Source organism: Microcaecilia unicolor, chromosome 14 (genome assembly GCF_901765095.1).
Source record: "Microcaecilia unicolor chromosome 14, aMicUni1.1, whole genome shotgun sequence".
NCBI classification, from domain to species: Eukaryota; Metazoa; Chordata; class Amphibia; order Gymnophiona; family Siphonopidae; genus Microcaecilia; species Microcaecilia unicolor.
The window spans coordinates 43,972,480-43,994,384 of record NC_044044.1 but is presented as its reverse complement, the minus strand read 5'-3'; the positions used below and the strand labels follow the sequence as shown (position 1 = coordinate 43,994,384).

General features: G+C 48.1%; 1 protein-coding gene across 3 annotated transcripts; it reads left to right on the top strand.

The window, feature by feature from the left end:
* Positions 1-474: 474 nt before the first annotated feature.
* SSR2 (signal sequence receptor subunit 2) lies at positions 475-21,199 on the top strand. Of its 3 annotated transcripts, none has more exons than XM_030186961.1 (6): positions 475-652; positions 2,503-2,657; positions 10,620-10,718; positions 12,017-12,125; positions 12,409-12,510; positions 12,584-12,661. In XM_030186961.1, exons 2-6 carry the CDS (start codon positions 2,503-2,505, stop codon positions 12,644-12,646), a joined length of 528 nt encoding a protein of 175 aa, XP_030042821.1. In that variant the 5' UTR covers positions 475-652; the 3' UTR covers positions 12,647-12,661. The 3 variants fall into 3 exon arrangements, with proteins under 3 accessions (XP_030042821.1, XP_030042818.1, XP_030042820.1); XM_030186958.1 differs by lacking the exon at positions 12,584-12,661 and adding an exon at positions 20,408-21,199 and having other exon boundaries at positions 547-652; positions 12,409-12,486; XM_030186960.1 differs by lacking the exons at positions 475-652; positions 12,584-12,661 and adding exons at positions 2,358-2,377; positions 20,408-21,199 and having other exon boundaries at positions 12,409-12,486.
* Positions 21,200-21,905: the final 706 nt, after the last annotated feature.

The window sequence follows — 21,905 nt, the reverse complement described above, 5'->3', positions numbered from 1 at the left end:
CAAATAGGTGGGAAAATGTGGGGTACAAATGTAGCAAATAAATAACCCTAGGCATACTCATTGTGGAAATCTTGAATATCAGACCCTGGAGCAGGGGTTCTCAACCCAGTCCTCAAGACACACCTAGCCAGTCAGGATTTCAGGATACCCACAATGAATATGTATGAGATAGATTTGCATACAATGGAGGCATACTCATAGTGGGTATCCTGAAACCCTGAGTGGCTAGGTGTGTCCCAAAACCCTGCCCTGGAGGACTAGTAAAACAGTCGCTAAAATAAAAGCCGCATCTTATTTCGTTTCACGCGAAACCTAATTCGTTGCGAGTCGACCTAGCCGGAAAACCCGTTCCCCGAACGCCACATTGCGCCTGCGCATTGTTCCCGCCATCCTCCACGCGGACGTTCAGCCAGGAGCGGCCTGTGCCTCTCTCGCCCGTCCTTTTTGTATGCAGCGCAGCCAAACCTGTTGAGTTAGTAGCCCCCTTGTTCCTTAGTCCTCCTATTCGATTGGCTCTATCGGCCACCTGTCAAAGCAGAGTCTGCACCAGTCATGAGTGGGGAGTAGGCGGTAACTTGGTGCACGCAGGCTGACGCAGCAGCGTCTGTATGTGTGGTGCCTAAGCGGGAGGAAGCACGGTCTGGTGGGAGAGGTGAGCGCAAGGGCTAGGGGGTGCAAGGGGACTGGGGTGGCTATTGAGCTTCCAAGAAAGGGGGGTGCTGTGATGGGGTGCCCCCAGTTCGAATTATTAATTCTCCTACAAAAGTGCATCCTTTCCCACTGCCTTTCTGAGTTCAGACAGGACAGATCCTCAATTTCTCAGCCTTGCTGGAGAGATTTTCTCTGAGCCCCCCACTTCTCCCCTAATTGCTCTGGAGGGGCGAGACCCATTTAGGTAGTGTCAGTAGCAGCACTAGGCGATAGCACTATAGAAACAGGTGGGGGTGGGAAGAGACCTGCCAAATATAAAAGAAGCATCTCCCTACATTTGGATACATTTTTACTGGACCATTTGGTGTTTTCTGTGCTGTCATTGACCATGTTACCCTGTTAGGTGCCTCTGGGCTTTACAGACAGATTTGTAAAGGCCACGTCTGCAGTGGGCAACCTGTGGGACTCTCACAGCACTATAATGGCGATGAGGAATCTTTCTCTTAATTTAAAAAGAGCATACCCTGTTCCACAACAGAATGTGTGATACTGGATTTATGGTACACCCTGTAGTATTGAAAATCTGATGGTAGATGATGGCTTTTCAGGCTGTCTTGTTTGCCCCATGGTTTCCCTCATTGATTGCTTGTTCTGTTCCTTTTCATGGACACACCATGTGAAGGAAGGACACGTAAGCCAACAAGGCGTTCTCATGTGTTTTCAAGTTAGCAAGCAACCCCCTCTACTGTTGAAAATTGAAAATGTGTCTCAGTCAGTCTGGAGTAGAATTGCCACCTTGGAGGATTTTTCACTGCTGGCCTTTTTTTTTTTTTTTTTTTAATAGTGTCTTTAGCATCTGGCATGTTTCTCCAATATAGCACCCGTCTTTACACTTTTTATGTTGAATGATGTATACCACATTTGAGGATGAGCATGTGAATGATCCTCTTATTCTGAATGTTTTTCCCATGTGGGTGACTGTAGGATCCTGTGAAATGTGTTAGCACAGTTAGCAGCTTGGAATATTACAGGGGCATGTGCCAGTCTCTTCTTTTTGAGTTTTTATTGGGAGTTTGCTTTTTACTAACTTCTGTTTTAAATTAGGTGGCTGTCGGAACGCCAGCACTGGTGGGGCTGGGAATATCTCTTTCAGTAATTCATACTTATCATTTCTATAGCGCTACTAGACGTACGCAGCTCTGTACACTTGAACATGAAAAGACAGTCCTTGTTCAACAGAGCTTACAATCTAATTAGGACAGACAAACAGGATAAATAAGAGATAAGGGAATATTAAGGTGAGGATGATAAAATAAGAGTTCTGAACAAGTGAATAAGGGTTAGGAGTAGTGGCTGTAGATCTTTTATCATAGCTCTGGATTGTATGTCGCTATAAGAGGGATTCTCTCTGGCTTTCTTTGTACTGCAGTAGGTTTTCTCTAGGTATTTTAAGGTAAGAAGCAATATTCTTGGAGATTATTTTAGGGTTGTATCCATTTTGTTTGAAGGAATCTGTCAGGATTTTGATTCTAAGCCAGAAAGAGGCTCTGTCGTTAATGACATTTTACAGACTTACCACTTTGTATGCGTTTTTGTGGATCACCAGTAAATTTATCGACATTTAGCAGCCCTGATCTGTAGATGTCTTTTTTTTTAGGCCATGCTGACTTGGTACATTGGAAGATTGAGCTATTACAGGTCTAGACTTAATACATAAGAGGATGCAGTAGGTTTTCTGTTTTCACAGTTTAACTTTGATGTGATCTCCCTCATTGTAGAGTCACAAAAGCTGTTGAACTGCTCCATACTACAGGAGCACAAACACTAATGCCACTTTTTATTCTCTGTCAGATGAAGGCGCTACTTTTTGCCGTGATTGCCTTGTGTGCTGTCGTCCACTGTGAGGAGGGGGCAAGGCTGTTGGCTTCCAAGTCCTTGCTGAACAGATATGCCGTAGAAGGGAAGGATCTAACCCTGCAGTATAACATTTATAACGTGGGCTCCAGGTAATCCAGTGGTCTGGTGGACCGTGACACACTTGATGGTTTTTAGATTACTTGTGAACGAGAGCTTTAAAAAAGAAAGTGTAAACAGTTTGAAAACTGACTTATTTTCAAGAGCAGTGTAGCATGTAATTATTTGTAATGGACCTTTATACATTGAAAAGTTTCCCTCGTTTCATCATAAAACTTCTTTTATATCAATCCTGGGTGTACACTATGGGAAGGGAAAGGGAAATGGGACTTGATATACCGCCTTTCTGAAGTTTTTGCAACTACATTCAAAGCGGTTTACATATATTCAGTTACTTATTTTGTACCAGGGGCAATGGAGGGTTAAGTGACTTGCCCAGAGTCACAAGGAGCTGCAGTGGGAATTGAACTCAGCTCCCCGTGATCAAAGTCCACTACACTAACCACTAGGTTACTCCTCCTCTCCTATGCTATGCAGTAGTTATAGCATGTCCCTTTCCTGGAGAGCTTACAATCTAAGTGGATACCTGAGGTTGTGTGAGGTAATGGGGCTTATTTTAGAAACACTAGTCATGTTTTAGATATCCAACCTTCATTTAGACATTCATAATGCAGAAATGTCCTGATATTACAAAGCTGGGATATGAACACCTAAACCTATAGAATGTCCATTTGGCATTGGCCTAGGATGTGCCCAAAATATAGCCCCCCCACCTCCCCATTCCCCCCGATATTCAGCCGGCAGCAGTGAGAGCTTTGTTGCCCATTGTCGGTGTTATTCCCAGTCAGTCAATGCTGGGCCCTGTCCAGGCTTCAGCATTAAATATCCATATTTTTTTTGAGCTGGCCAACACATAGCTGGTTAAGTCAATATCAATGACCACATAAGTCAAACCGCTTAAAGATAGGGCTGCTGTTTATGCAGCTCGATTTAAACAATTTACTTAAATGGTGAGGGGCTCAATATGGGCACTTAACCCGACTCCGTCCCTGGAACGCCTGCGAGTTAGCTGCTTTTGAATTCAGCACTAACTGGTCATTTTCAGAGAAAATGACCGGATAACTGCAAACAAGCTATTTAACTGGTTGGCGGCCGTTTCCGAATGGTTAAATCATTTCAGAAGGGGAATGAACAGCAATGTCCAAAAAGATGGATGTCTGCAGTTAGACCTGGTACGTCTAGGTTTCAGAAAAGTGCTCCTATTAAGCAACACTCTACTGAAGGGATATGGAGAGGTCACCTCATCATTACCTCAGGAGTTGGCAGCCCCCTCCCACCCATTCTAAAAGCAAAACAGGCAAGAGATACAGGGCTCGGTAGCAGCTTTGGGAAAAGTAAACACTTGGGTTTCTAAAATGACTGTCATAGATGTTACCATTTCATAACAGAGACTTTCATGATTCTGTGTCGCCCCTGTTGATATTTTAGGCCCTTATCTTTCTAAAATGGAAGTTCTGTCACATGTAGCTGGTGCATAAACAGCCATTCCCACTATGTAGTTTCCCACAATTCCAGAGCCTGTAGGGTAGTTGTGTCCATCAAGTAGCAGGCGACAGAACTGAGACCTCTCTCTTGGCATCCAGTCCAGCTCCTCAGTATTTTCTGTCTCCAGTAGATGGATGGACACAATTTTTAGCCTCTGGTTCTGAGTGCTTTGCTCCTGGTCCAGTTGGTCCGCTGCTCCCCAGTTGAGCTTTATGGATGGCTTTGAGTCTGCACAGTTATATCTGGGGGTTTTCAGATCCCTTTCTCTGGTGCTCCATAACTTTACTTCTTCCCTCCCTTTATCTCTCCCCTGTTTCCTGTGGAGCTCTCCTTTTCCTGCACAACAACCGTTAAAAAAAAAAAAAAAGAAGGAAAGAGTTTACTGGAGAATGTGGGACAAAGTATCAGTCCTGAGCCTTGCTCATCTATCATAAGACTAGTGGAGACCGTGAGCTTGGGGGAACAGCCAGCAGTGGTAAATCCAACTAAAGTTTGACTGAACTGCTTGGAGGGCTGCAAGTTTTATTTGTTGCAGGGGAGGGATCCTGACTCACCACTTGGGACACGCTGTGCTACGCTTGTGCCAGTTGGGGTGAATGGCGACTCCCGCGGAAGTAGTTAAGTGGTATTCCCACTGTGGGTCCCGCTGGCCAGCATTGCAGTGTTGCAGTGCGTGCAAGCTGAGAATCCCGTGGGGCGCAGAGAAATGGTTTGCAGCAGCACATCTTCGTATTTGGCACAGCATCCAAATATGCCAGGGTCTTCGATCTCTTCAGCATGGCTGGTATTCAGTTTGATGCAGCAGAGCTCAGGAATGGGCACCATTTTGTCAGGGCTGACTGATCATGTGCGAAGCACAGACGCCATTTTACAGCTTCAGGGCCCGACCGAGCATTCAGCTGCATCGGTATCTTTGTTTTCTGCAGAGTTTATATTGCTCTTACACCAGGCCTATTTACTAAAGCAGGGACAATCAGAGTTGCTTCAAGGTGCTTAGGGTTCTCACCCCACTGTCCCTCCAGCTTCTAAGAGATCTCGTTCACACCTCCTGGAGTGGGCAGATGAGGCTACCTCTGCTTCTCCTTCCTTAGTCGATGTGGCCTTGGTCTAGTCAGAGGAACAATTATTGAAGGAGACATTTGAGGAGGGAGATGATCCAAAAGTACTGAGGTTGATTCATAAAGAGGAGCTCAGTACTCTTATTTCTGGGGCTTTCCATTGAAGGGCCTTCTGCTTCAGAGTCAGGAGTTCCATCTTCGTTGATCATGAGGGGGCTTAGAGGTCGTTCTAAGGCCTTTCTAATGCATCCAGACATTTAAGACCTGATTACAGCAAAATGGGTCTCACCAGACGTGGGCCTGAGTGGGCAGAGCCATGGCTTGCCTCTACCCATTAGTTTTGGAGGAGAAAGATAAATTGCAGCTTCCCAGGGTGGACGCCTTGGTTATGGTCATGACTAAGAACAGCTTACTGGTGGAAGGGGGCATTGCCCTAAAAGACCTACAGGATAGGAAGCTAGAAGGCTTGCTGAAACAAGCCTTTGAAGTGACCCCTTTGGGCCTTCAAGCCACAGTGTGCAGCTCATTCGTGGCAAGAGCATGCTTGAAGTGGCATCAGCAGTTGGCAACACAATACAGCACTGTACCCTCTGACCCCGGCTGGGGCGAGTATCCTTCCGGCAAGCAGCTGTATACAAGTGAAACAATGGCATGCTGGTTCCTCCTGAGGAAGAGTTGAAATGCGGTCTGGCATCGGGGAACCGCTAATGGAAATGTACAGCAGAAAGATTTCGTTGTGAGGGTGGCTGTTCGCAGTCTCTCGCCACTACCTAGTAGTTATTGAGCTTAACAAAAGCCTGCAGCGTGCTGGAGAGTTCAGATTAAGCACATGGACTTTGCGATTTAGAAGCAGGCTGCGTGTATGTAAATGCAGCTTAAACATCGAGTGGACTTTAAGAGTAAAGAGTCCGGGAATACACCGGCAAAGCTGTGGTGGCACCATTGATGTACAGTGTGATGTATATTATGTGATGTATTGTATTGCATCTTGTTGAGACATATGTGAAATTTATACTAGGCAGTGGAGACGTGCGGCGGATGAATGTTGATGAATGTGAGTGCAGTTAGATGATGTATGTCATCTGGTTTTGTAATAATGTAATTGATGAAAATAAAATGTTAGAGCTTTTGTTATACTACTGGAGTTTTTAGTGTTATAGTATAGTTATCACTCTGGTACTAATTCATTATCCCCTATTGTTTGGATTGAACACAATACAGATGCCATAAGGCCCAGCTGGAAATGGAGTTGGCTTACTTGGCGGATGCTATTTATGACATGTTATGGCCCGCAGTATGTCTTTGGCTGTCACAGTATGTTGGCAGTTCTGGTTGCGGCATTGGGCAGAACATGTAGCATGTCATGTTTAGTCTGTCCTTTTGGGGCAAGAGGCTATTTGGAGAAGATCTCAGTAACTTGGTGAGAGTACTGGGGGGAAAAAGCCACAGTGGTTGCTAGAGGATAAGCTGAAAGCCTCTGGTCATCCATCTTCAGGGGGCTCTTGATCTCGATTTTGAGACAGCAGATAGTACCGGCCTGGTCATCAGCAATATGTTCAGAAATCTGCTTTCAGGCATAGCAATCTTCCTTTTATGCATACAGGAAGTCCTCTGTCAGCTAGAGTGCCCAGTGCCTCCAGAGCTTCGCATTGATGTGAGACTGGTCCTCTCTTCTTTCATCTGTGGGAGGACATCATCAGGAATTTTGGGAGGAGTGGGCTAAAATCACATCAGATCAGTGGATTCTGGATAGTCTTACAGAAGGTTACAAGTTGGAGTTCTTCCACCCAGTCGCTCCTCTCTTCTTGCAGTCTCCTTGTCGAAAGGGAACCAAGGTGGTCAAGGTTCAGGCCACCATAGATTCCTTTTTGGTTCTTCAGGCCATTTCCCCTTCCCCAGTCCAAACAGGGACAAGGCAGATACCGTCTGCTTCATTGTCCCAAAGAAGGAAGGCATCTTTCATCCTGTCTTAGATCTCAAAGGTCTAAACTGCTACCTTTGAACGTCCTACTTTTGCATGGAGACATCAAGAGCAGTCATAGCCTCAGTTCAAGCGAGAGAATTTCTTGCCGCCCTCAAGCTCATGGAGGTGTATGGCTGCTACATCAGAGGTTTATGTGTTTTGTGGTGCTGGGCCATCACTTCCAGTTTAGGGCTTTGTCCTTCGGTTTTGCCACAACTCCAATAACATTTACCAAGGGTATGGTGGTGGTGGTATCCTTCCTTTGGCACCAAGGAATCAGAGTTCACTCGAATCTCAACAACTGGTTCGTCATCCTATTTGGACAGTGCAGCACTGATGGACAAAGTTATCTGTCCTCTGCAGTCATTGGGTTGGATGATGAATTTCGAGAAGAGCAGAGTAACTCCATTGCAGAAGCTGCAGTATCTGGGGATTCTATTTAACACAGCACAAGAGAGGATCTTCCTCACGGAACACAGGAGTTTGAAGCTGGTTCCATAGATTCATCTTTTCCTCAGTCAAAGCAGGCCCAGGGTCTGGACAATGTCCAGATTCTGGGGTCAGTGATGGCGGCAATGGAATTGGTGCTATGGGCAAGGGCTCATCTGTGGCTGATACAGGAATCTCTTCTCAGTCACTGGTCTCTGGTGCCACAGAAATATGACCTTCATCTTCCTTTGATGCTGGTTGTCAGATGGAGTATGCAGTGGTGGTTGTTACTCTGGAATTTGACTTTTGAAACTACCTTTCCGATAACATAATGGGAGGTGGTGACAGTGGGCACCAGCAAGTTGAGTTGGGGAGCTCTTTACAAGTTCCATCTGGCACAGGGCACCTGGACAGAACAGGATTGTCTGTGATCGATAAATCACTTGGAGCTCAGGGCAGTGCACAATGCCTCATGTGACTTTGCTCTCTTTCTGGCGTGGGCCTGGTTTGAGTTTTCTTTGAGAATGCGACGGCGGTGGCTTATATCAACAAGGCAGAACCCGCAGTTGTCCGATGGCGGTGGAGATGGCCTCCCTCATGAGTTGGACAGAGAAAATTCTTCTCTGCTTGTCGACAGCTCACATCACAGAAACCTTGAATATGGAAGTAGACTTTCTCAGCAGGCACTCCTTGGCCCAGGGAGAATGGGAACTATCCAGCCAGGGGTTTCAGTTAATAGTGGATCAATGTGGTTCTCTGCTTCTGGACTTGATGATGACGAAAAAGAATGCCAAAGTGTCCAAGTTCTTCAGCTGTCGGAAAGAACCTGGCTTGATGGGGATAGATGTCTCCAGCTAGGGCTGCAATAGGACATCTACTGTATGCCTTCCATCCATGGCCCATGATAGGCCGCATGTTGAAAAGGATCGCATTGCACCGGGGTTTAATAATTCTCATAGCCTCTGATTGGCCAAGGAGGCAGTGGTACATGGACCTGATTTGACTGCTACAGTGGTCCTCTCTGTCTTCTGCAGGTACAGAAAGGTCTGGTGTTCATGGAGGATCTGCGCCACTTTGGTCTTAAGGCTTGGCCATTGAAAGGGCTCGGTTGAGACAAAAAAGGTTATTCTGATTTAGTTATTGCTACCTTTCTTCAGGCTTGGAAACGCTGTATATCCATGGTGTATGCAAGGGTGTGGAGGGCTGGTGTTCCTAGTGCAGGCTTGCTCCCTTCTCTGCGCCAGATCACACACATCCTAGCATTTCTCCAAGCAGGTCTTCAGAAAGGATTGTCATTGGGTTCTCTAAAAGTTCAGGTTGAAGCTTTGGTCTGTTTTAGGGACTGACTACAGAAGACGTCTCTTGTGGCTCACCAAGATATTGTTTGATTCTTGCGGGGAGTGGGCCACTTGTGGCCTCCCTTTTGTATGTGATGTCCAGAGTGGAACCTTTAATTTAGTCTTTCGGGTTCTTTGGAAGGCCTTCTTGTAAGATGCTAAAGACAGCATCCTTCTTAGTGGCTGTTGTGTTGGCACATAGGGTTTTGGAGCGTCACGCTCTCTTTTGTTGGGATCACTTTCTTCGCTTTTCGGAGGCGTGGGTTTCCCTGCACACATTTTTTTTCTTTCTTCTAAAAGTGGTATCAACATTTCATCTCAACTAGTCTGTGGATCTTCCATCTTTTTGCAGAGAGGATGAAGAGACCTGGTATTCTTCCTTGAAGCTTCTTGATGTGCGTTGAGTCCTCCATTAGATATCTGAAGTCACAAATGAGTTTTGCAGATTGGACAGACTGTACTTTTTGGTAAACAGAGGCTTAGCCTCATGGCTTCCAAGTCCACCATTGCTAGATGCTTGCGTTGAAGCAGGTCTTGCCGGCTCATTCTACAAGGCATACAGCGACATCTTGGGCAGAGACTACCTTACTGTCTCCAGCGGATATTTGCAAGGTGGTGACATGGTTGACATTGCATACCTTTTGCCAGGCACTACAGGGTGGATGTTGTGGCACGCTTGGAATCCAATCTTGGGGCTTCTGTCCTCGGGACATGGCACCAGGATCCCACCCACTGTAAGGATTGCTTTTGAAAATCCCACAGGTTCTGAAATAGTGGAAGCTACGTAATGGAAGGAGAATTTTGATTTTATCTGATAATTTTCTTTTCATTAGTCCTTCCTACTATTCAAGAGGCCTACCTGAGGTTTCTGAGATGTAATGGGTCAAATAACAACCAAATAAATACAGTTGTCACCTTGCATGGTGCTGCCTGCATATCTTTCTTTCTTTACGAGTTGTCCAGAGATGAGAGAGGTTCACACATGTTTGTTCTTCTTGTTGTTCGGTTAGCAAGAGTTGTTTAAGGTTGGTTGATTAATTAATTAATTAACCACCTTTATGAATAGATGGCTGTGTTTATTCCGAGTTTCTTCTTAATGCTTGTCTACATAAATACTGAGAAGCTGGATTGGATGCTAAGAGAGATATGTCACAGCTCAGTTTTCAGTTCTCTATCTTCACTTGCTGGTTGATGGACACAACTATTCCACAGGTTCTGGAATAGTGGGAAGGACTAATGGAAAGAAAGTGATTAGGTAAGACCTAATTTCTCCTTTCTCCATGGATTGTAGAACTGGCTGTGTTATCAGGTCCTGCTGTAAGTAAGGTATTAGTGGAACCTGGAAGTCTCAATTCCCATCTATATGTCCTGTCTAAAATGCCGCTCAGAATGACTTGTCTGACATCACAAGGAGTGTCAGTGGCAGAAGCAGAATTTGAACCCTGGCCTTCCTGCTCCTCAGCCCATTGTCCGTTTTACGTATTTTGAATTTGTTTTACTAATTTGCATGCCACTTGAAAACAGTGGTCTGCTTCAGCAAGTGTTGTCGCCTGCTTTGTACGTGCTCGGATGTGTACACGGGTATATTTTGCAGTTTCAGTTGAACTGTTCCCCTCGTCCTTTTCCTCAGGTTATCTTACATGGTTGCTTTTCCTTACTCATGCCTAATGTATCTATTTCTTCATTTATTTGTACTTAATTAGGGTTTTTTCTCCCCTTCAGTGCTGCTCTAGAGGTGGAGTTATCCGATGATTCTTTCCCTCCAGAAGACTTTGGGATTGTCTCCGGCATGCTGAATGTGAAGTGGGACAGGATAGCACCGTATCCTTGAGCGTGTTGAAACCATTGCCTGTTACTAATTTATGTGATCATACATTTTCTCTTATTTTGAACTGCAGAGCTCTAAAATCATATTTTAATTGTGGAAACAGAATTATCATGCTTCTGGACCTCTGGTTTCTAAAAAAAAAAAAATGTTTAAACTGTGGGATTTAGATGTTGCTCATGCCTTTCTGTAGTAGCTCAAGGTGAGTTACATTTTCCTGACCCCAAAGGGCTTACCAGAGGCAATGGAGGGTTAAGTGACTTGCCCAAGATCACAAGGACAGGCAGTAGGATTTGAACTGGGCTTTCTAGGTTCTCAGCCAACTGCTGTAACCAGCATTGTTTGAACATATGGAAAAAAGTACAGGAAAGCAATTTTGTTTATTCCAGATATTTAACCAAAAATATTCCCTTGTTTTTTGTATATGGCTGGATTATTATGTCCTGGCTTTTAGTAGTCTCCATCCCTTTCCGAGGCTCTGTTTTTAAGCTGTTAAATTTCTGCAGAATGGAACTCCTGCCCTTCTTGACGTGTTACAGCTTTTCATAAGTGAACATAAGAATAGCCATACTGAATCAGACCAATGGTCTTATCTAGCCCAGTATCCTGATTCCAACAGTGGCCAATCCAGATCACAAGTACCTAGCAGAAACCCAATTAGTAGCAACATTCCATGCTACCAATCCCAGGGCATGCAATGGCTTCCCCCATGTCCATCTCAATAACAGACTATGGCCTTTTTCCTCCAGGAACTTGTCCAAATCGATTTTAAACCCAGATATTTTAACTGCCATTACCATATCCTCCAGCAGTGAGGTCCAGAGCTTAACTATTCTTTTGAGTGAAAAAAATATTTCCTCCTGGTTGTTTTAAAAGTATTTCCATGTAATTACATTGAATGTCCCCTTGTCTTTGTACTTTTTGAAAGAGTGAAAAATTGATTCACTTCTACCTGTTCTATGCCATTCAGGATTTTATAGACCTCAATTATGTCCGCTCCCTCAGCCATCTCTTTTCCAAGCTGAAGAGCCCTAACCTCTTTAGCCTTTCCTCATATGGAAGGTGTTCCATTGCCTTTATCATTTTAGTTGGTCATCTTTGAACCTTTTCTAATTCTGCTCTATCTATTTTTGAGATAAGGTGACCAGAATTGAACGCAATACTCAAGGTGAGGTCACACCATGGAGCGATACAGAGGCATTATAATATTCTTGGTCTTCTTTTGCATCCCTTTCCTACGATCTAATGTTAGTGTGGTACCAGACTATTGGTTCCTTAATCCTGTGCCCTTCAGTGCCAGCAATGTGTCGCACACAGTGGTGCTGAGACCCCTGAAAGCAGGCTACTTCAACTTCACCTCGGCCACGGTCACGTACCTGGCACAGGAGGGAGGACAGGTGGTGGTGAGTGACTGTAACTTTATCCAGTCTAGAGACAGAAAGCTGTGTTGCTGCTAATTGAGAAAACTAATGTGTTTGATCAGGTTAATGTCTGCTGTTTACTCTTCTCTTACTGACTCCCTGAGCAGCGACCTCCTTCTCTACTGCATGATGCTGATTGGCTAGTGGACTGGTTCTCGATCCAACTTGCCAGATTTTCTTTTGTTAAAATTTAGAACATTTTCCATGGCCCCTGCCGTTGGAAGTCGGTTGCTTTACTCAGAAACATCCCTTGGTTTGATCACAGGTTGGATACAGCAGCGCTCCTGGCCAAGGAGGGATCCTAGCCCAGAGAGAGTTTGACAGGCGCTTCTCTCCTCATTTCGTAAGTATGCGTAAAGTAATTCCTGTGAGGCTTCAGACTGTGTTGTAAAATTGAATTACCTGTTGAGAAGAATTAGTTAGTGTCTGTTGACTCAAAGCCCTTTGGGGTTCTTTTCATTCCTTTGAAAGGAGATGAGAGAGACTTTTGTTTCATTATTTGATTAAAATTTATTCCCTGCCTTCTTGGCTGAATATCTTCCAAGGTGGCATGCAGTAGAGTCAGACATGGGGGTGGGGGTGTACATTTCTCAGTAGAGTTAGCAGATGGTTTTGGATCGGATAAGAAATGGCAGAGTATAAGGAGAGCACTGAAAAAAAAGATGTATAAATCAAAAAGTGTGTGTGGTTTTATATATATACTAGTATAAAAGGCCCGTTTCGGTAGGCAATGAAACGGGCGCTAGCAAGGTATTCCCCCCCCCCTTCCTCCCTCCCTTGCTTCCTTCCTTTCCTTCTGAGTTCTAGACCCCCCCTCCCTCCCAACGTCCCTACCAGTTCAAGGCCCCCTCACGCCCCTCCCACCGAGTTCCAGATTCCCCCCTCCCTGCGATTTGAACACCCCCCCTCTGCGTTACTGTGGACCCCCCCCTTCCCGCAGAAAACCCTCCGCCTTCGTCGTCGCGTACCTGTGCTGCCAACAGCCACATTTCTGTTCTTCTCTGCGCCTGCGATTGATGTTGTTCGGATGGTGGATAGGTCCATTATGCATCTGAGCGATGCGATTCGATGTCATGACGATCGGGCGCTAGCACGGTAATCCCCCACCCTCCCTCCCTGCCACGGTGAGTTGGTGAGTGTGAGTGCTCCGCCCTCGACGTCATCACATTGTAACGCGAGGGCGGGGCACACACATGGGCAAAGCGAATGCTACATACCTGTAGAAGGTATTCTCCGAGGACAGCAGGCTGATTGTTCTCACTGATGGGTGACGTCCACGGCAGCCCCTCCAATCGGAATCTTCACTAGCAGTCCTTTGCTAGCCCTCGCGCGCCCGCGCGCACCGCGCATGCGCGGCCGTCTTCCCGCCCGAAACCGGCTCGAGCCGGCCAGTCCAGTATGTAGCAAGACAAAACTCTTAAGGGAAGACACAACTCCAAAGGGGAGGCGGGCGGGTTTGTGAGAACAATCAGCCTGCTGTCCTCGGAGAATACCTTCTACAGGTATGTAGCATTCGCTTTCTCCGAGGACAAGCAGGCTGCTTGTTCTCACTGATGGGGTATCCCTAGCCCCCAGGCTCACTCAAAACAACAACCATGGTCAATTGGGCCTCGCAACGGCGAGGACATAACAGAAATTGACCTAAAAAAAATTACCAACTAACTGAGAGTGTAGCCTGGAACAGAACAAACAGGGCCCTCGGGGGGTGGAGTTGGATCCTAAAGCCCAAACAGGTTCTGAAGAACTGACTGCCCGAACCGACTGTCTCGTCGGGTATCCTGCTGCAGGCAGTAATGGGATGTGAATGTGTGGACAGAAGCCCACGTCGCAGCTTTGCAAATTTCTTCAATGGAGGCTGACTTCAAGTGGGCTACCGACGCAGCCATGGCTCTAACATTATGAGCCGTGACATGACCCTCAAGAGCCAGCCCCGCCTGGGCGTAAGTGAAGGAAATGCAATCTGCTAGCCAATTGGATATGGTGCGTTTCCCTACAGCCACTCCCCTCCTATTGGGGTCAAAAGAAACAAACAATTGGGCGGACTGTCTGTGGGGCTGTGTCCGCTCCAAGTAGAAGGCCAATGCTCTCTTGCAGTCCAAAGTGTGCAGCTGACGTTCAGCAGGGCAGGAATGAGGACGGGGAAAGAATGTTGGCAAGACAATTGACTGGTTCAGATGGAACTCCGACACGACCTTTGGCAGAAACTTAGGGTGAGTACGGAGGACTACTCTGTTGTGATGAAATTTGGTGTAAGGGGCCTGGGCTACCAGGGCCTGAAGCTCACTGACTCTACGAGCTGAAGTAACTGCCACCAAGAAAATGACCTTCCAGGTCAAGTACTTCAGATGGCAGGAATTCAGTGGCTCAAAAGGAGGTTTCATCAGCTGGGTGAGAACGACATTGAGATCCCATGACACTGTAGGAGGCTTGACAGGGGGCTTTGACAAAAGCAAACCTCTCATAAAGCGAACAACTAAAGGCTGTCCTGAGATCGGCTTACCTTCCACATGGTAATGGTATGCACTGATTGCACTAAGGTGAACTCTTACAGAGTTGGTCTTGAGACCAGACTCAGACAAGTGCAGAAGGTATTCAAGCAGGGTCTGTGTAGGACAAGAGCGAGGATCTAGGGCCTTGCTGTCACACCAGACGGCAAACCTCCTCCAATGAAAGAAGTAACTTCTCTTAGTGGAGTCTTTCCTGGAAGCAAGCAAGATGCGGGAGACACCCTCTGGCAGACCCAAAGAGGCAAAGTCTACGCCCTCAACATCCAGGCCGTGAGAGCCAGGGACCGGAGGTTGGGATGCAGAAGAGCCCCTTCGTCCTGCGTGATGAGGGTCGGAAAACACTCCAATCTCCACGGTTCTTCGGAGGATAATTCCAGAAGAAGAGGGAACCAGATCTGACGCGGCCAAAAAGGAGCAATCAGGATCATGGTGCCTCGGTCTTGCTTGAGTTTCAACAAAGTCTTCCCCACCAGAGGAATGGGAGGATAAGCATACAGCAGGCCCTCCCCCCAATCGAGGAGGAAGGCATCCGATGCCAGTCTGCCGGTGGCCTGAAGCCTGGAACAGAACTGAGGGACTTTGTGGTTTGCTCGAGATGCGAAGAGATCCACCAAGGGGGTGCCCCACGCTTGGAAGATCTGGCGCACCACTCGGGAGTTGAGCGACCACTCGTGAGGTTGCATAATCCTGCTCAACCTGTCGGCCAGACTGTTGTTTACGCCTGCCAGATATGTGGCTTGGAGCACCATGCCGTTCCGGCGAGCCCAGGTCCACATGCTGACGGCTTCCTGACACGGGGCGAGATCCGGTGCCCCCCTGCTTGTTTACATAATACATGGCAACCTGGTTGTCTGTCTGAAGTTGAATAATTTGGTGGGACAGCCGATCTCTGAAAGCCTTCAGAGCGTTCCAGATCGCTCGTAACTCCAGAAGATTGATCTGTAGATCGCGTTCCTGGAGGGACCAGCTTCCTTGAGTGTGGAGCCCATCGACATGAGCTCCCCATCCCAGGAGAGACGCATCCGTGGTCAGCACTTTTTGTGGCTGAGGAATTTGGAAGGGACGTCCCAGAGTCAAATTGGTCCAAATCGTCCACCAATACAGGGATTCGAGAAAACTCGTGGACAGGTGGATCACGTCTTCTAGACCCCCAGCGGCCTGATACCACTGGGAGGCTAGGGTCCATTGAGCAGATCTCATGTGAAGGCGGGCCATGGGAGTCACATGAACTGTGGAGGCCATGTGGCCCAGCAATCTCAACATCTGCCGAGCTGTGATCTGCTGGGACGCTCGCACCCGGGAGACGAGGGACAACAAGTTGTTGGCTCTCGTCTCTGGGAGATAGGCGCGAGCCGTCCGAGAATCCAGCAGAGCTCCTATGAATTCGAGGTTCTGCACTGGAAGAAGATGGGACTTTGGGTAATTTATCACAAACCCCAGTAGCTCCAGAAGGCGAATAGTCATCTGCATGGACTGCAGGGCTCCTGCCTCGGACGTGCTCTTTACCAGCCAATCGTCGAGATATGGGAACACGTGTACTCCCAGCCTGCGAAGTGCCGCTGCTACCACAGCTAGGCACTTTGTGAACACCCTGGGCGCAGAGGCGAGCCCAAAGGGTAGCACACAGTACTGGAAGTGGCGTGTGCCCAACTGAAATCGCAGATACTGTCTGTGAGCTGGCAGTATCGGGATATGTGTGTAGGCATCCTTCAAGTCCAGAGAGCATAGCCAATCGTTTTGCTGAGAAAGCATCCTGAACTTTTCTTTTACGAGATATTTGTTCAGGGCCCTTAGGTCTAGGATGGGACGCATCCCCCCTGTTTTCTTTTCCACAAGGAAGTACCTGGAATAGAATCCCAGCCCTTCTTGCCCGGATGGCACGGGCTCGACCGCATTGGCGCTGAGAAGGGCGGAGAGTTCCTCTGCAAGTACCCTCTTGTGTTGGAAGCTGTAAGACTGAGCTCCCGGTGGACAATTTGGAGGTTTTGAGGTCAAATTGAGGGTGTACCCCTGCCGGACTATTTGCAGAACCCACTGATCGGAGGTTATGAGAGGCCACCTTTGGTGAAAAGCTTTCAACCTCCCTCCGACTGGCAGGTCGCCCGGCACGGACACTTGGATGTCGGCTATGCTCTGCTGGAGCCAGTCAAAAGCTCGCCCCTTGCTTTTGCTGGGGAGCCGCGGGGCCTTGCTGAGTCGCACGCTGCTGACGAGAGCGAGCGCGCTGGGGCTTAGCCTGGGCCGCAGGCTGTCGGGAAGGAGGATTGTACCTACGCTTGCCAGAAGAGTAGGGAACAGTCTTCCTTCCCCCGAAAAATCGTCTACCTGTAGAGGTAGAAGCTGAAGGCTGCCGGCGGGCGAATTTGTCGAATGCGGTGTCCCGCTGGTGGAGAGACTCTACCACCTGTTCGACTTTTTCGCCAAAAATGTTGTCCGCACGGCAAGGCGAGTCCGCAATCCGCTGCTGGATTCTATTCTCCAGGTCGGCGGCACGCAGCCATGAGAGCCTGCGCATCACCACACCTTGAGCAGCGGCCCTGGACGCAACATCAAAAGTGTCATAAACTCCTCTGGCCAGGAATTTTCTGCACGCCTTCAGCTGCCTGACCACCTCCTGAAAAGGCTTGGCTTGCTCAGGGGGAAGAGCATCAACCAAGCCCGCCAACTGCCGCACATTGTTCCGCATGTGTATGCTCGTGTAGAGCTGGTAAGACTGGATCTTGGACACGAGCATAGAGGAATGGTAGGCCTTCCTCCCAAAGGAGTCTAAGGTTCTAGCGTCCTTGCCCGGGGGCGCCGAAGCATGTTCCCTAGAACTCTTAGCCTTCTTTAGGGCCAAATCCACAACTCCAGAGTCGTGAGGCAACTGAGTGCGCATCAGCTCTGGGTCCCCATGGATCCGGTACTGGGACGATCTTCTTGGGAATGTGGGGATTAGTTAAGGGTTTCGTCCAGTTCGCAAGCAATGTCTTTTTTAGGACATGGTGCAAGGGAACGGTGGACGCTTCCTTAGGTGGAGAAGGATAGTCCAGGAGCTCAAACATTTCAGCCCTGGGCTCGTCCTCCACAACCACCGGGAAGGGGATGGCCGTAGACATCTCCCGGACAAAGGAAGCAAAAGACAGACTCTCGGGAGGAGAAAGCTGTCTTTCAGGAGAGGGAGTGGGATCAGAAGGAAGACCCTCAGACTCCTCGTCAGAGAAATATCTAGGATCTTCCTCTTCCTCCCACGAGGCCTCACCCTCGGTGTCAGACACAAGTTCACGAACCTGTGTCTGCAACCTCGCCCTGCTCGACTCAGTGGAGCCACGTCCACGATGGGGGCGTCGAGAGGTAGACTCCCTCGCCCGCATCGGCGAAGCTCCCTCCGCCGACGTAGTCGGGGAGCCTTCCTGGGAGGTGGCCGCTGCCGGCACCGCACGCGGTACCGACGTCGGGGACCTCAACCTGGGCGATGGGCCAGCCGGCGCCACGCTCGACGGTACCGGAGGCGCAAGCACCGCCGGTACCGGAGGGGTAGGGCGCAACAGCTCTCCCAGAATCTCTGGGAGAACGGCCCGGAGGCTCTCGTTTAGAGCGGCTGCAGAGAAAGGCTGTGAGGTCGATGCAGGCGTCGACGTCAGGACCTGTTCCGGGCGAGGAGGCTGTTCCGGGCTGTCCAGAGTGGAGCGCATCGACACCTCTTGGACAGAGGGTGAGCGGTCCTCTCGGTGCCGATGCCTGCTGGGTGCCGAATCCCTCGGCGACCCAGAGCTCTCGGTGCCGACGCGGGGAGGAGACCGGTGTCGATGCTTCTTCGACTTCTTCCGAAGCATGTCACCGGAGCTCCCCGGCACCGACGAGGAGGACGTAGAATCCATCCGTCGCTTCCTCGGGGCCGAGGCCGAAGAAGGTCGGTCTCGGGGGGGCTGTACCGCAGGAGCCCTCAGGGTGGGAGGAGACCCACCCGAAGGCTCACCGCCACCAGCAGGGGAATGGACAGCCCTCACCTGCACTCCTGACGATGCACCACCGTCCGACGACATCAGCAGACGAGGTCCCGGTACCACCGGCGTCGATGCAGCTATCCGATGTCTCGGCGCCGATGCAGAGGCCCGATGCCTCGATGCACTCGATGCAAGGGCGGCCGAGGAAGATGGTCTGGACGCTGACGACGTCGATGCACTCGAAGATCCCGGTGCCGATGCCGACGAAGAGCCCGAGAACAAAACGTTCCACTGGGCTAGTCTCGCTACCTGAGTCCGCCTTTGAAGCAGGGAACACAGACTACAGTTCTGAGGGCGGTGCTCGGCCCCCAGACACTGAAGACACGACGAGTGTCGATCAGTGAGCGAGATAACCCGGGCGCACTGGGTGCACTTCTTGAAGCCGCTGGAAGGCTTCGATGTCATGGGCGGAAAAATCACGCCGGCGAAATCAAAGTCCGAAATGACGGAAAAAGAGCACCAAAAACTTTAGAGGGAGAAAATATCGACCGAGGCCGAAAAGAGGCCTACCCCGACGACGAAAGAAAACTTATCGGGGCCAAAAGCTGGAAATACGGGGAGGATTGAAACGGAACCCGGTGGAGGGGTTCCGGAGCACTTCCCGAGTAGAAGAAAAGCTTTTCCGAAGAAAAAACACGTTCAACAATATGGACGCGCGAGGTCGACTCTCCGGGGCTCGACACGGCGAAAAATACGACCGTACCGAGTGCGGACAAAAGAAGACTGGCCGGCTCGAGCCGGTTTCGGGCGGGAAGACGGCCGCGCATGCGCGCGAGGGCTAGCAAAGGACTTTGCTAGTGAAGATTCCGATTGGAGGGGCTGCCGTGGACGTCACCCATCAGTGAGAACAAGCAGCCTGCTTGTCCTCGGAGAAAAGCGATCTACACAACTACGGAAGTTTCGGCTTTATTAGAACGTTGGCGGTGCGATTTATATAGAGAGATATATAATTTTTGTATTAAATGGTTATTGTATTTTACAACGCTTGCCGTTCTATTCAGGCAGTTATAAAGAAAACAACATTAAATAATGAAACTGTTAATCTCAATGCCTCTACAGTTGTCCTTTGTGACATTCCGGTGAATGATCCCTCCGCACCCCCCCCCCTATTCCAGTAAGCGAGTGGATGTGTGGCAGCCTTCTCCCACCGGGCTTCTAAATCCCTGTGTAAGCATTTAAGGTTTGGTACACACATCACTGTTGACCTTTTGTGCCCCGATCCAATACCTGCCCCATATTGCTTCTGTTTCCTTCTGCATCACGGTAAGCTTGTTTGAAAAATGTTTTAAATACATCAGGGCAGTGGTTCCCAAACCTGGTCCTGGAGGCCCCCCAGCCAGCCAGGTTTTCAGACTATCCATAATGAATATTCATGAGGTATTTGCATACTCTGCCTCCACCTCATGCAAATCTATCTCATGAATATTCATTGTGGATATCCTGAAAACCTGACTGGCTGGGGTGCCTCCAGGATCAGGTTTGGGAACCACTGCATCAGGGGTTTAGGGCACGTACTTACAATCAAATCAAGATAAAACAAAAACCATTTATGGAGATAGAGAAGGAAGCCGCAGGGAGAAATTTTCCCACTTTGCCTCGCTAAGGGATTCTCGCCTGCTTCTAAGAATTTTTTTTTTTTTTAAGCGCTAAACCGTGGGTGCTCAGCTTCCACGACCAGGTGGCATTCCAGAACAGAGAGACTCTGGAAAATTCCCACTGGCTTATGAGAGAGGCAGCCACACTGATCAATCCTCTTGATTTTCCCTTGCAGCTTGACTGGGCAGCGTTTGGCGTCATGACCCTCCCATCCATTGGAATACCCCTGCTGCTGTGGTACTCCAGTAAAAGAAAATACGATACTCCAAAGTCTAAAAAGAACTGAATGGCTGCAACTCATCCCCAAGGAACCTGATGCAACAGAACCAGAGCTCAAAAAGAGCAGAAAAGAACTTCCTTTTACCAGAGACAGTTGCTCCTTCTCCTCAAAAATCAGCAATTATCCCTGTTTGGTGCTGAAATGTTATGAAACCTCTGCTGTACTAAGTATTTTTCCACTATAGACACAATGGGAAAAGCCCTTTTTAGGAGTGAATTTCACCATCTGTTCACTATTTTTTTTTTTTTAATTGAACTTTCCCAAAAAATAATTTGCTCTGATTTTGTTGGAAAGGAATTCATGGCACAGTCTGATGAGAACAAAGTTATTGAATCTAAAAGCGAATCGCCGGTGGAAATTTTTCTGCAGCAGCGGTGGCCGCTTCAGTATTAGAATCCACGGTGACACTCTAGGCCACAAATGGATGAGGGAGGAGTGGTGTAGGCAAATTTACAAAAAAATGCGGCTCCTGAGTCGCGATGCCCCTGTGTACCAGACTATTTCTCCCCCTTAGAAATGTTTTAACCTGCAGAAGCCATGCCCCCTCTTGTTTCTTATTCAGATGGTAATAAAACCTTTGTGACACCAAAAACCATTTCATAATGAGAGATACAGATGTTGTCTTGCCTTCTCTGATTGTTTAACTGTGGGCCGGTAAAGGGTTTTACAATAAAATGAATTGTAACATTTTATGTCTCTCTGTTTCTTAAAGAGGATTACACATTGCACAGGATGTAGCCTTCATGGGCTGTAGTAAAATTACTTTAAATAATCATTGTAAATGAACTGTGTACTTAGGAGCTAGAAGGGTGTCAGCTAAATCCTAATCCTTTTCAAGATTAAGTGCTACAATCTTTGAGGCAGTTTCCAGTGGTAATCAAGCCCCTGGATTCCAGAAAAAATAATAGTTCGTTTATCTCTGGCAGGATGAATATTTAACATTGTGCTGTACTTTGGACAGACAGAAAGAAAAGAAAAGTCCATGAACCATTCGAGTGGAGGAGTGGCCTAGTGGTTAGGGTGGTGGACTTTGGTTCTGAGGAACTGAGTTTGATTCCCGCTTCAGGCACAGGCAGCTCCTTGTGACTCTGGACAAGTCACTTAACCCTCCATTGCCCCATGTGAGCCGCATTGAGCCTGCCATGAGTGGGAAAACACAGGATACAAATGTAACAAAAATAAAATAAAAAAATTATTAAGATGGACTTGGGGAAAATCCACTGCATATTCTAGGATAAGCAGCATAAAATCTGTTTACTGTTCTGGGATCTTGCCAGTTACTTGTGACCTAGATTGGCCACTGTTGGAAACAGGATACTGGCTTGATGAACCTTCTGTCTGTCCCAGTCTGGCAAGGCATATGTTCTTAATTGTCTTGCTGTATTTGTACAAT

Excerpts from the sequence above, each read along its gene's own strand:
- SSR2 (XM_030186958.1), top strand. The coding sequence starts at position 2,503 with ATGAAGGCGCTACTTTTTGCCGTGATTGCCTTGTGTGCTGTCGTCCAC. Across the intron at positions 12,126-12,408 it reads AGGAGGGAGGACAGGTGGTG|GTTGGATACAGCAGCGCTCC; the intron begins GTGAGTGACTGT and ends GTTTGATCACAG. Across the intron at positions 12,487-20,407 it reads GGCGCTTCTCTCCTCATTTC|CTTGACTGGGCAGCGTTTGG; the intron begins GTAAGTATGCGT and ends TTTCCCTTGCAG.